General features: G+C 52.6%; 1 protein-coding gene across 3 annotated transcripts in view; it reads right to left on the bottom strand.

Moving 5' to 3' along the window:
* Positions 1-793: 793 nt before the first annotated feature.
* TBX4 (T-box transcription factor 4) overlaps positions 794-13062 on the bottom strand; it is a 30137-nt gene continuing 17868 nt past the window's right edge. For 2 of the 3 annotated variants that reach the window (XM_074342688.1, XM_074342690.1), the window contains 4 exons: positions 6135-6287; positions 5161-5249; positions 4810-5045; positions 794-2957 (listed from right to left, as the gene is read on the bottom strand). In XM_074342688.1, the coding sequence (XP_074198789.1) occupies positions 2338-2957; positions 4810-5045; positions 5161-5249; positions 6135-6287 (1098 nt within the window). In that variant the 3' untranslated portion in view covers positions 794-2337. The remainder of the gene's footprint in view (positions 2958-4809; positions 5046-5160; positions 5250-6134; positions 6288-13062) is intronic. The other variant, XM_074342689.1, reaches the window with a different exon arrangement.

Genomic DNA, 13062 nt, shown 5'->3' with positions numbered 1-13062 from the left:
GCCACAGGGAAGGGCTCTGGGGAAACAGAAGACAAGGTTGACTTTCTACCCTGCAGGGAATCTCATCTTAATCCTGACGAGGACAAGGATTTAAAGGGCTTCCCTAACCCTCTGCCTTCTCTCCTCCTGGAGACGGTGGATGACAGTGAGGAGCTGTGGAAAAGGAGCCATGAGGGGATGGGCACGAGGTAAGGGGTGGTGAGGAGGGACACCCAACACACCGTCCGACCCCATCTTCTCTTCTCTAGTAGGAGAACCTGGACTCCTTTCTTCCTGCCCCATCTTGTGGCTGAACTTCAGGGACAAGGCAGAGGACTGGACAAGCGGTGGCCTCTGCCAGGCCTCGACTCCTTCTCTGCGGGGTTGGGGGCCGATGGCTTCACACATCTGACTGCTGCTCCACCAAGCCCCAGGCTCTGACTCCAACCTGCCCGTCAGGTCCTTCTCTGAAGCAGCTGCACAAACCCCACCAAGAACTCCCTACCTGTGAGCCCACCTTCCCCAAACGGCCAGGTTCTGTGTTGACTACTAGAAGGTGACAGGTTCTTGCATAGTGCCCTGCCCTTCTGGGCTCTTTGTGGGCCCTGGAATCCAGACCCATCATCTGGGGAGTAGCATGAGATACAATTGCTCAAAGGTACAATTGCTCCGTTGGTCCCAAGTTACTTCACTCCGTGCTCTGAGGCACTAAGGGCTCCATTTGGCCCTTGAGAAAATAATACGAGCAGATGGGAAGCAGAGACCATTGCTGAGCCAAGAAACGACAAGTCAGGAGCAAAGAGGACCCACACACTTCACAGTTGTAAATGGCTTTATGTTCCAATATGTAAAATAAAACGTCCATGCTATACAACAAAACACTTGGAGTTCCATATCCTGTTAGCTAACGTGGCTTCTAATAAAGTGTAATCTGTAGTGTGTTTGTGTGTTTATATATATATATATATATATTTATTTATTTATTTATTTATTTATATGTTTTATCTAAACCATTATTTGTTTTTTAACATCAAACGTGTAATAAAAATTTAAATAGATGTCTTTCCAAATACCCTCTCCAACGTTTGTTTTATTAGGTTTATTCATTTGTAAAAAGCAAAGCTGATTTTGACATGTGGCCTGCATTTGTGAGATATATATATTTATATATTTTATTTATTTCATTTATTTATTTATATAATATATAAATAGCTATTCAGCATGCAAAGAGTTTAGTGATTTCCCAAATTTGATTACAGAGTTCACACCAGCCACATGGATGGTCTGGGGACATTCAATGCTAAAGAGATGGGCTGAGGACTCCAAGATCCACCTCCCTGGAGAACAATTATCCTTGCTCCTCTGAGCTCACAGGCTGAATTTACTGAAAAAAATGAATGTTTTCTCAATTCTTGTTTTTATTTCCTTTGGGCCTTCTTGTTCCAGAGATGAGGGCTTTCTGGGAGCAGAACAGCCTCTGGAGATGCCGGACAGCAGCTCCAATGTGGGCTCCTGGGGACATTGCCAGGTAAAGTGTGTTTCCTAGTGGCCGGTGGTGGGACGCAGATGGTGCCTGGAGGCTGAGTCTTGTGCACCAGAGAGAGTGAGAGATTGTACATTGGGGACTGAGGGGGAGGGGCTTTGGACTTTATAAGAAAAACTGAATGATGCCAGAGATGCTATTCATTGCATCTTCACCCTCCTGATGGAAAAAACAATGTTTTAATATCCATCAGGTGGCACTAAAAGTCTTCCCTCAGACCTCAGTGCTCCGGGGATGGATTTCCAGGCCACTAACTGAGCAGACAGCGCTCCTCCCAGAGCGCACTTTGGGGCTTAGCTGAGCCCACCTCTCAGGTTGTCTCACAGAATCCCCGGAAGCCAAAGGAGTGGGCCTCCTGCTGCCAAAACAAGGTTCTCAGCATCCCTTGCAGATAGAAGGCCAGGACTCTGAGATGTGCAGAGAGCCCTCCCACCCCAGCAACCAGAATCCTCCCCCACTTCCCTGCAGGAGAGACCTCGCCACCTGGCCCCTGAGTAAGTCAAAGATTATATTATAAAAACCTCTAAGGAAGTCACATGAACTCGCCACTCCCATCCCACCCATGAGCATGTCAAGAGATGTCACATAACAATGGATCCAGGTCCTGCAGCCAAAACCACTTCTTAGACAAGCGAGTTTTTTCCTTTGCCACGGCCTCGATCGTATGTCAGAAGATAGATTCTCTCCAAATACGCGCACGCATGCACGCTCCCCGCCCTGTGAAATACCTTCCTGTGTTTCATGGTAGTGCAGGCCACCCTCGGAGGTTAATACTGGGTTAACACGGTCCTGGGGCTGTGGAGGGGACCTGGGAGTCATCCGTCAGTCCAGTTCTCGACAGTCCCCATTCCTGAATGATACTGTAAGGATGCTTCCCGGGACAAGGAGAAGCTCTGTGAGTAGAGAAACTCGTTGGCAGCATTCAGGTGTGGCGAGGGCGGCTTCCGCTCGCACATGGCCGGGAGGCCGCGCTCCCTGGGGAAGGAGGCACTGGGCCCCCGCTCCCGGCCCTGAGACTGGGAGAGCTGGTTGTAGACGCTGAAGTGGGCGTTTCCGGGCGGCTGGGCGCTCTGCGTGGAGATGGTGGGCAGCCGGGGCATCATGGTGGTGGCGGTGAAGTGCGTGGGGAAGGACTGGTAAGGCACAGTCTCCATTGTCTGAACACTGTAGCTCGTGTACGGCGACACTGACGTCCACATGTTACAGCTCAGGGGCGGCGGGGGCAAGTCGTCCACCCCGGACACCCCGGCCATCTCGGGCCCCGAACCTGAGTACATGCAGGCTTCTCGCGGGGTCACCTCACTGCAGTAGGAGGGGCTCAGCATTTGTTGGTCGTAGGGAGGCGGAGAGCGGAAATAATGATCTTCCCCCACTGCTGAGGGAGCTTCCAGATAGGATCGCTTGCAGGGTAAGTCCAGGTGGCGGGCACTGTCTGCTGGAAGACAAAGAAACCTTCAGGAAGAGCCGTTTCCTCCAGCCCAGGGCCCAGGACACCCCTGCCAGCTGCCAGGACAGCCTATCCCTGTCACTCAGGGCCCCCGCCCCGCGCAGCCATGGCACTTCCCAGAACCATTTTAATCAGCGACAGCTTTTATAAGGTGGCAGCAGCCAAGAAGTGGTCGGATTGTGGACCATGCTCAAAGGCCACAGGGGACGCTACATCACTGGACACTGAGTGATTTGTTTAGCCAGGCGGTGTATAGCTTTAATCCTTTGCTGCCCTGACTCTTGGGGATGGTAAGAGGCCTTAATGTGCACTGGCATTCTTAGGCTATTCCCACCCTGGCCAAGGAAATTGCAGGCAACTGCCAGGCCAAACCCGGAGGCTACATCTTTCTGAATTAGCCGGAAAATTAAAGCCACAATGCTTCTGCCTCAATCCTCCACTCCTAGGAAGGCTTTAGCAAGCCAAAGCTACTCGAAGGCACATCCCTGTTGCTTTTAGAAGAGGAAATAAATCCTAAATATGCTCAAAGAAGTCCCATCAGATTGTTATCACACAGATTTCAACATAACGGGGTTCACACAATTAAGAAATGGAACTGTTAATAAGTAAAAGATGACTTGTACATTTAAGGCTCAGCTAATCTTCTGCCTGGGGGAAGATGACATTAACTGCCCCGAACCATGTATGTGTGTCTTTCAACATCCTCCACCATGAGGGCTTGACTATCTGGACCAGCATGTCCTCCCCTAGGATCCAGGGATGACCCAGGCCTGAGGACTTGGGCAGCGGCCCATTCAACACATTTAAGAACACGTGTCTGGTCGCTTATCTTGGCCTCCCGCCCTCTGTGTTCTCTAGGGAGTCTCTACAGAAAAGTGGCCATAGACAATAGGGAGATAAGTGTGGCTGTGTTCCAATAAGACTTTATTTATGGATAACAAAATTTGAATTTCAGGTAATGTTCACATAGTCTTCATTTGATTTTTTTCCCCCAACTATTAAAAAATGTAAAAACCATCTTGTACAGCTCACTGGCCAAACAAAAGTGGGCAGCAGGCCAGATCTGGTTCAAAGGCCACAGTTTGCCAGAACTGCTAGACCACTGGTTCTAATGCGACTGGTCCAGCAGGTGCTCAGGGGCCTGCCGAGCAAAAGTCTCCAAACCCATTCCCAGGAGAGTTTCAGTGGCCCTGTGATAACAATGATCATTCATATTTTAGAGACGGAAAAGCCGAGACCTGGTACCAGAGCACTGACGTTCTGGCTCCCAGCTCAGGGCTCCTCTTCTTCACAAAGAAACTGGCATGGACAGTTCTGCTGCCTGTCTTCCTGGACCCCAGTCTATGTCCACAACAGCTCCTTTCCACTTTCAAGGAGCCTTTGCAGATCCTGGTGTGATGAGGTGGGGGTGCCTGCGCTCAGGACTCTGGGTGCCCCTGTGTTAGGATTGAGGTCACTTCAACAAATGACAACCTCGGACTGTGCTTGAGCCGCCTCCCACGCCTAGAGGCAGAGCCTGGCTGACTCTGTGTCGTCTGCCCACCCCCTGGAGGGGCTCAAAGCAGTGGGTGCAAAGCAACACCTGGGACTGGGGAGGGGTACTGGTGTCTGGGGACATCAAGGCCACAAGCTGTCTGTAATGAATCCGAGGGCTGCATGAAAAGCAAGAAGCAACATCCCCACGCTGAGCCTGACCACGGTCCCTAATGCTTCAGGCTGGCCCTCCCGGGCCCCACGGTCACCAGGAGTGTGTGTGTGCGCGTGCTCACATGTGCGGTGGGGAGTGTGTGGGGGGACCCTCCTCTGACCCTCTAGGGCTTCTAGACCAGGAGAGAGCTACCTCGTCTTTTCAGACAGTGATAGAAGAGGCTGGAGTCCCTCTGGGCTGGGAAGGTGTTGAGGGGAAGGTCCTGTGGCTCAGCCGCAGAGAACTGCATGTGAGCCCCGTTCTCGTACTGGTAGTGCTGGAGTGCCTGGTGAGCCCCGTGCAGGGGGCTGACGTCAGGCTTGGATGAGAGCTGGGTGGAGACCAGCCTCTGCCTCATGATGCTTTTGGAGATCACGGGATATTCTTTGCTGGAGGCGAGGGGAGGACAGTCAGAGGGAGACAGGGAGAGAGTGAAGATGGGTTACCGAGTCCACGTGCCTGAACCCCATCCACCCGGCCCACCCCCGGCCGGGGCAGCCCCACCTCTGCAGTCGGGCCACACGCAGGTCACTGTCGTCACTGCCCCGGAATCCCTTGGCAAAAGGGTTGTTCTCAATTTTCAGCTGTGTGATCTGTCAGGAGAGGACACACAGTAGAGGACGGGCTGGCCTCTGGCCCTCCTGCCCCACCCCAGGTGCGTTCAGAGCTCCTGCAATGTCTTGCTGGGGCCTCCTTGGCCTTGCCAGTCACATCCTGGCTCTTATCCCCTCTGCTTGCGGCAGACCCTCTGGTCCTGTCTCCAGCTCCCGCCCACTGTGCCCCTTGGCTTCAGCCCCTCATCATCCTCTCCCCAGGCCAGGCAGTAACAGCTTCCAGTCAATGTCACCTTGTCCAGTGCAACAGCCACGTCAGGTTCTATGTGCAAATCGGACTCTGTCACTCTTCTGCCTAAAACCCACCACAGCCTACGGCCCTTCCCCCAGCGGCCAGGTCTAATACACAAAATGTGAAAGCGTCCCCAGAGCCGTGTGGGGATGGGATCAGGAGGCAGTCTGGGATGGTCAGTCTGGGCTGGGAGGTGGGCCGGGACATGGTAGGGTCCCTGGGAAGGGCCTCCGGAGGCCTCGGTCACCTGCTCCCACACAGCTGGCAGTGCCCAGGGCTCCTCTCCCTGTTCCCTCCCCCTCTCTCTGCAGGCCCAGAATCTGACCTTTGAATCCAACTCTACATCAAAGGGGCCCAACACTCAAGCACAGGGCAAACTCCATGCCCCTGGTCTGTACAGTTGCCAACCCCATCCATCCCCAAAACAGAATAGAGGAACCACACTTCCTCTGCCCTGGGTTTGGGTCTGGTCTCGTCTCCTGCACGGCATCCCACCTCCCACTGCCTGAGGGACTCAGCGGCTTTCGGAGGTGCCGGCGCTGCCTGCCTCAGCCTCACCGCGCTGGGGCTTCGCTGGCTGCCCCTCTGTCGTGGCAGAAATGCCAGGTGCTGGGGGGGTGCTGTGGCTGTACCTTATGATTCTGGTAGGAGGTCACAGAGATGAAGGAAGTCTCTGGGAACACGTGGGTGCAGAAGGCTGTGTTTTTGGAGCCAAAAGCATTGTTCTCATCAGCCTTCACGATGTGTAGCCGCGGCTGGTACTTGTGCATGGAGTTGAGGATGATCTGGAAGAGAAGGGTCTCCTTCTGAGCTCCAAGTCCCCACCCTCTTGTCTTCGGCCTCGTTTGGCTGGCCCAGGGGTGGCTTTCCCTCTCCTAAAATCCCAGGCTCCAGGGCCTGACCACCGAGACTGAATCCAGAAAGGTCCAGACCTCCCAAGTGAAGATCCAGGTCCCTGGGCCCCAGCCTCTGCCCCACGGGCCCCACTTGGCCTCTCTGCTCCAGCGCTAACATCCGGTCCCAGGACCTCGCAGGTGTTACGGACGCATCACTGTGGTGATGGGAACGTAACAGTTTGAAAGCCCCCTGTGAACTCAGCACAGTGTCGTGGGTGGAATTCTGAGTTGCAGGCAAAAGTCCAAGTGCCACTGACTCCCTGTATGACCTCAGGCAAGTCCCTCGACTTCTCTGAGCCTCAGCTTTCAGCCCTGCAGGCTGACTGTTCCCCGGCTCCTCCCTCTCCTCTCCTGCTCCCCTCCCCCTGCTCCCAGCGCAGCCCCAAGTATGGGAACCGCCTTTCCTAGAAATGCCTGTGGTGGGCGCACAGCCCCTCCTCTCATGTTTGGCAGCAGCTTTGCAGCCCAGGGGTTTGCGGAAGGGGTGGGTGGGGGTGAGGGGAGCTGAGGAAAATGTTAAACTCTGACCTTTTCCATCTGGGTACTCATTCCTTCATTCACAGAGGCCTGCTGAGGGGACGCTGGGGAGACCCAGCTGCACCCTGACTTTGACCCACCCTATGCACCCTAGGAAGCTCACAGCCTGGGGGGGGGGCACCATCGTGGGCTGGAGTTCAAGGTACCCAGTCCTAAAGTAACACCAGAGGAGGCCAGAGGCCCCAGGCACCCACAGCCCTTGAGGATGCCGGGGCGTGGGGAGGTGGGTGGCCCCAAAGGACCATGCTTACGCGAAGTGTCCAGGAGGCTGGGCCCCAAGCCGTGGGAGTAGCACACGGTAGTTGCGGCCCCAAACCTGCTTCGCTGGGCCGTGCCCCACGGTAGCGGCAGCATCATGTGCCATTAAAATGTATTTTTTATCGTTGACATTTGCCAGACGCCCTCCCCACTGGAGGTAGGACCGGGAATTTGGGGCATTTTATCAGCATCGCTGCTTTTGTTAACCCTTTGGCTCCTGTCCAGGCTGGGAGAGGCTGGCCCTCAGGCCCGGGTCCTTCTGAGCTCCTTTCTCTCTAGGGAGTGCCTTCCCTGGGGCTGGCCCTGCTGGTTCCCACTCTTCCAGGTTCCCAGGGACCGGGCCTGATGCTGAAGCTTAGGGAATGATTTAACCCCTAAGTGACCAGAGTGCCAAGTGGAGGGCCAGCCCCAGGGGAGGGCCAGAGTCGGGTTCTTCCATGGCAAGCCTGGGCCAAAGCCTTAGTTTACAAGGCTCCACTCTCCTCACACCCTGGGAATGGGGGCCGCCCAGGGAGAGGCTCAGCCGAGGAAGCAGGAGGGCCAGGAGCTGGGCTGTGGGCTCTGACCTTCCCCGAGCTCCTCCACTTGGCTGAGCAGCTCCATCCAGCAAGAACTGGCTTTTCTACCTCCCGAACTGGCCACTTCCCCCTCAGTCCTCAGTAACAAACCTCTGGACCCTCTTGGGGAAAGTACAGGGCTCTCCAAACCCCGAACCAGGTCCAGCTAGGGGCCTGCCAGACAAGAAACTCAGAGTGAGACTGAAGGGTACAAGTCCTACCCAGGGAGGCCTCAATGGACTTCCCATCCCCTGGGAGGGGCCCTGGGGAGAGGAGCTGGGCTTGGGAAACACCGCCCAGTCCCTTTAGGTCACTCTGTCACCTTGCATTGTGTCCCATGCTGCAGGAGCCAAAAGAAGGACCCAAGTTCCCAGAATACCCAGCAACTGAATACCAGGAGGTAGACTGGATGCCAGAGGGAGCCAGGTTCCCGCCTCTGCTCCTCTGTGCACACGGTTCCCTCTGCTGTCTTGATCTTCCCTCCCCATGCTCACTCACTGTCTAGGCCCAACTCTTCCAGGAAGCCTTCCCAGATTACCAGGGCCTGCTCTGAACTCCCCAAATTCTAAAACTCCCTTCCCGTGGGTTGTCTACTCGGCTATTGTGCTGTTTCCTAGTGGCTTCCCATTTCTTCTTGTCCCTTCAATTCAATTACAGCTTCTCAAGAGAAAGGGCCATATCTTTTATTCTTTTTTTTTTTTTTTTTTTACCTCCAGGCTCCTTTACCCCAAAACAGGAACGAGTCAGTGCAAGGCTGGGTTACAGGAGGAGGAAGACCTGGGCCATGACCTCCAGCTCTCTGTCTCCTCCTCTCTCGTCTTTGTTCATGAGAGACAAGATAACCTCTGGGGCATTTTTCAGGTCAAAAATAGTGATTAAACATGTGCACACACAATCCTTCCGTGATCACTCACACGCTCCGTTCCCTGGCGTGCAGGACCAGACCCACATCACTCCAGATCTCCTGGGGGGTGAGGGGAGGGTGGACGCAAGGGGAGAACACAGACAACGGGCCATCAGAACCCAGAGCAGATGCCGCGGGCACCTGGACAGTGAGGCTGTGCTGCCCCATGAGGACGCCCTAGGACAAACGGCAGCACCCACCCTGCACCTCTGCCTCCTGGGCAGTCCCAGGCTGGGACAGTCCAGCCAAGCCCTGGGCATCTCCCCAGTGTCACCCACCACCGAGTCCTGCGACTCCACCTTTAAAACAAAGGCCTCTACGTTCCCGCCTCACAGCCCTGGCTCAGGCCTCGCCACCTCTCGCTGGGCTCTGGGACAGCCTCCTCCCTGTCTCCATCTGCCTCCTCTCCATTTTCACCCGCTACACATCAGATCAGGTCACTCCCCTGCTTAGAACCTTCTGATTCATCCAGGAAGACAGGACATTGTCTTTCCTCCTATTGCCTCTCATGCCCCACCCCAACTCCTGCCAGGATTCAGGGCTCAATAACTAACTGATATTCATAACACCACCCTTGATGGTTCCCTCTTGCCCCCTGGGATAAAGGCCGAGCTCCTTAGCCCATCAGACAAGGTCCTCGACGACGAGAGTGGAGAGATTGCTAAATACACTTTCTAGAAGAGGGAACCAGACGGGCTGGCAGGGAAATCTGGGAAGAGAGAAACTGCCAGACTTGCAAGGGCAGGTGGGGGCTGCTAGCAGGGTGCAGTCCCAGCCACAGAGAAGCCAAAAGGGGCCCAGAAGCTTCTATGGATCTCTGCCCACCAGCTGCAAGTCCTGAGCAAGCTCTTCCCCTCCCGTCACTGGGGTCCCCATCTGTAAAGTAAGGCCCTCGACTAAGTGGTCCCAAACACCCCTCCTGACTCTGACAGTCTGGAACCTGCACAGGTGTCTGGAAGAAAGCCCCAGCCCTGAACCAACACAGATATAAACCGGAGCGTCGCTCCCAACCGCCTGGGAGACTGGAAGCAACTCAGTGACTCACACCTGGTTTTGCTCGGAAGTTCCTCAGGCGCCACATTAAAGTGTTTTGCCAGAGTCTCCCATTTATATTTCTTGCAGAGGACGCTGGGCCAAACGGGCTGGCCACGTCCACAAACCCTGCTATACGACTTGTCTCGTCATCATCATTGTTTTACAGAAATGGGATTCATTACGTTCTGGCTACAGTTCAGAAGCCTGTTCTATTTTAACAATTGTGATAGCGCCAAACATCCATCTCCTCCAGAGATCACCATAGCGTGCTGGGCTAATGAGGCCCAGATCTATTTGCGCTGGAATCACAGAACATTAGGGCACGGAGCAGCAGTCCTCACAGATCATTCTAGTCCCACCTCCTAATTTTACAGATGAGGAGCAGGAGGCGAGTGGTGGGAACGTGACTTGCCCAGGGACACACAGCTGGTTGGAGACTGAATCCTGAGACGATTCCAGATGGCCTTGGGGAGAGCACACACTGCTCTCAGCAACAAGTTCAGTAATTAATGATAAGGTTTCAACCAAACACTGTAGGGGACGAGGATTCGCCAGGCCCTGCTGTCCACCATCGAGCACCGCGTATCTGGATGCCAGCCTCACAACAAGTGGGGCAATGTCTGTTGGTCCTATGTGAAAACCAGATTTCCTCCTGTATCATGTTTTTACTTTCTAAGACAACCTTGTCCGTTATCCTTCTTACCCTCTCCAGACGTGCAAAGAGGTTAGGAAAGAGACAGGATTGGTAGCTTAGGGGAAAAAAAGAAAAAAACCAAAACAAAACTGAGACCAGAGAGGAAAATGATTGGCCCAGAGAATATCCAGCTTAGCCCTGAGTCGGACAGCCCGCCAGCCGACTCAGGAGGCCTGGGCCAGGTGCTAACCCTCTTGTCTTCTCTCACAGACACAGTGACAATAGCCAGAGTTTTCTGTGCCAGGCCCTGTGCCGAGTATGCTACACACATCACACAATTAACCTTTACTACACCCTTGTAAAGTAGGTATAATTATTTAGCCCCATTTTAACAGACAAGCCACTGAGGCTCAGGGAGGTGAAGGCATTTGCCCAACCTCAGACAGTCGCTGGGAGGCAGAGCCAGAACTGGTGCTAATCTACAAATCTGAGCTCCCACCTGCTCCTGTATCTCTGCCTGGCTGGGGAAGCCTGGTCTGGAGTCATGTGTGGAGCCTATCTCCCAAAATGCTCAGCAGATGTGGGCGGAAAGGGGGAAAAGAGGGTGATCAGCAGTTCTGGGCTCCCATTGGCATAAGCTTTGGGGGACATCACCCCCAGAGGAGCATGTGCCTTCTTTGTCTAAACACCCCCCCCCCGCGGGTTCCCCCACTCACTGCTTACCACCCCCACTGTGCCAGGCACTAGGACACAGCAGTGATAAAAAACCTCCTGGTTTACCATCTAGTAGGGGGAGTCCCACAGTAATCCCAAATCAAGCAAAAATAAGTGGTGAGAAAATGTAGTGGAAGCAAGACTGCCTTGATAGTAGTCCCAGACAAGACGAAATACCTCCCAGGAAATGTGTAGGACCTCGGGAAGAAAACTCGAATGCACTTTTGAAGGACAAAAAGCAGACTTCAACAAAGAGAAAGGCATTCCTGTCCCTCTCCCCTAAGTAAATTTATAATTTAAAGCAATTCCAATAAAGATACACATAAGTTTCTTTCTCAACAGTACGAGCTGACTCTAAAGCTCATGTGAAAAAAGTAGACAAGACCAGCCAAGAAAACTCTGAAACAGAAGAGCAACGAGGGGACCAGGCGTGCCAGACACTAAAACCTATTACAAAGTCCCAGCAATTAAGGCCCTGGCACCCGAACGGACACAGACTCATATGGGGATTTAGTGTACAGAAATAAGGCACCCTAAACCAGAGAGGGAAGAGAACTATACGATTATTGGTGCTAGGACAACTGGATGGCTCTCTAGAAAAAAAAAAAAAAAAAGTTGGATTCACACCGCATATCGAATGCCAGAATAAATTCCAAAAGGATCAATGGTTTAAATGTAATAATAAATCTATAAAATACTAGGAGAAAACACAAGAAAATTTCCTTATAAGTCAGGACTGGATGGGGGCTTTCAATTACTCGAAACCCAGAACCCACAGGGGAAAGACTGACGCATTCAATCAGAAACTTCTGTGTGGGAATACCACGAGAGGCAAAACCAAAAGACAAATGACAACTGGGAAAGCAGATGAGCAACTCAACATCCCAGATAGGGGCTAAATCTTCCCAATTTATAAAAGCTCCTAGAACGGATACGGGATTTAAAAAAAAAAAAATCTAAGAGGAAAATGAGCAAAGGGTAAGGACAGTAGTTCTCAGAAAAAGAAATACACAAACTTAACTTCACTCATAATAAAGGAAACAGAAATTGAAACTGAAACTGATAACTACATGTCACCCACCAGGCTAGCAAAAATCCAAAATTTTTCTCTGCCACCACGTTGGTGAAGCTACATCAGCACAAGTCCAATGCAGGGCAAATTAAAAACTGCAGATCCAAACACCCCTTGAGCAGGCAACTGATCCCAAAGAATGCTTGGCAGAGGTATAAAACGACATAGGCACAAGCTTAATTGAAAGAGAAAAATATGGGAAAACGCCTAATTCCTTCAATAAGGACTGGTTACCTAATGAATAGCACAATCATGTGATGAAATGCTATGCAGCTGGAAAAAAGGGAAGGAGGAAGCTCTGTGTGAATGGAATGGTCTCCATGAGACACTGAGTATCTCAGTACACCAAGTACTCCAAGGATGCACTAAGTACACAAAGCAAGGTGCAAGGTGTTTGTAGTATGTTGCCTTTGGTGTAGAAAAGAAGGGATTTGAGCCTCTGCATTCTGCCTGCATGTGCAAAAAGAAACACTGAAAAGAAATTAGTAACAGTGGTTACCTGTGGCCAGAGTTGGAAAAAACCTAGGTGGATGGGGAACCAGGGGAGGGAGATGGCTCGCTCATTGCAGACGTTTTTATTTATTCACTGATTGACTTTTAAACCATGTGAATGTATTTCCTATTCAGAACCAATTTGACAAGTAAGTATAGAATTATAGCTGCGGTAAGTCTGAGGATGGAAAGGTACACGGTGCTGTGAGAGCACGTGATGGGGACCTTGAACTGTCTCCCCGAAAAAGAGGCATTTGACCTTGGATCCCAAGGCTCGGGAGTAACTAAGCAGGCTAAGAGGCCTGTGGCCAGAGGAGGAAGCAGCACATGGAGGGCACTATGCATGTGCCACTTTGTGGCTGAGGAACTGCAGCCCACACCCCTGTCCAGGGCTATCCTAGCCTCTGCAGCTAACCGTTCTCCTCAGCAATCTGGGAGTCCTCAGACACATCGGGTGATGA

This window comes from Camelus bactrianus, chromosome 16, assembly GCF_048773025.1.
Source record: "Camelus bactrianus isolate YW-2024 breed Bactrian camel chromosome 16, ASM4877302v1, whole genome shotgun sequence".
NCBI lineage: Eukaryota > Metazoa > Chordata > Mammalia > Artiodactyla > Camelidae > Camelus > Camelus bactrianus.
The sequence above is the reverse complement of the archived record's forward strand: the minus strand, read 5'-3'. Positions and strand labels throughout refer to the sequence as shown.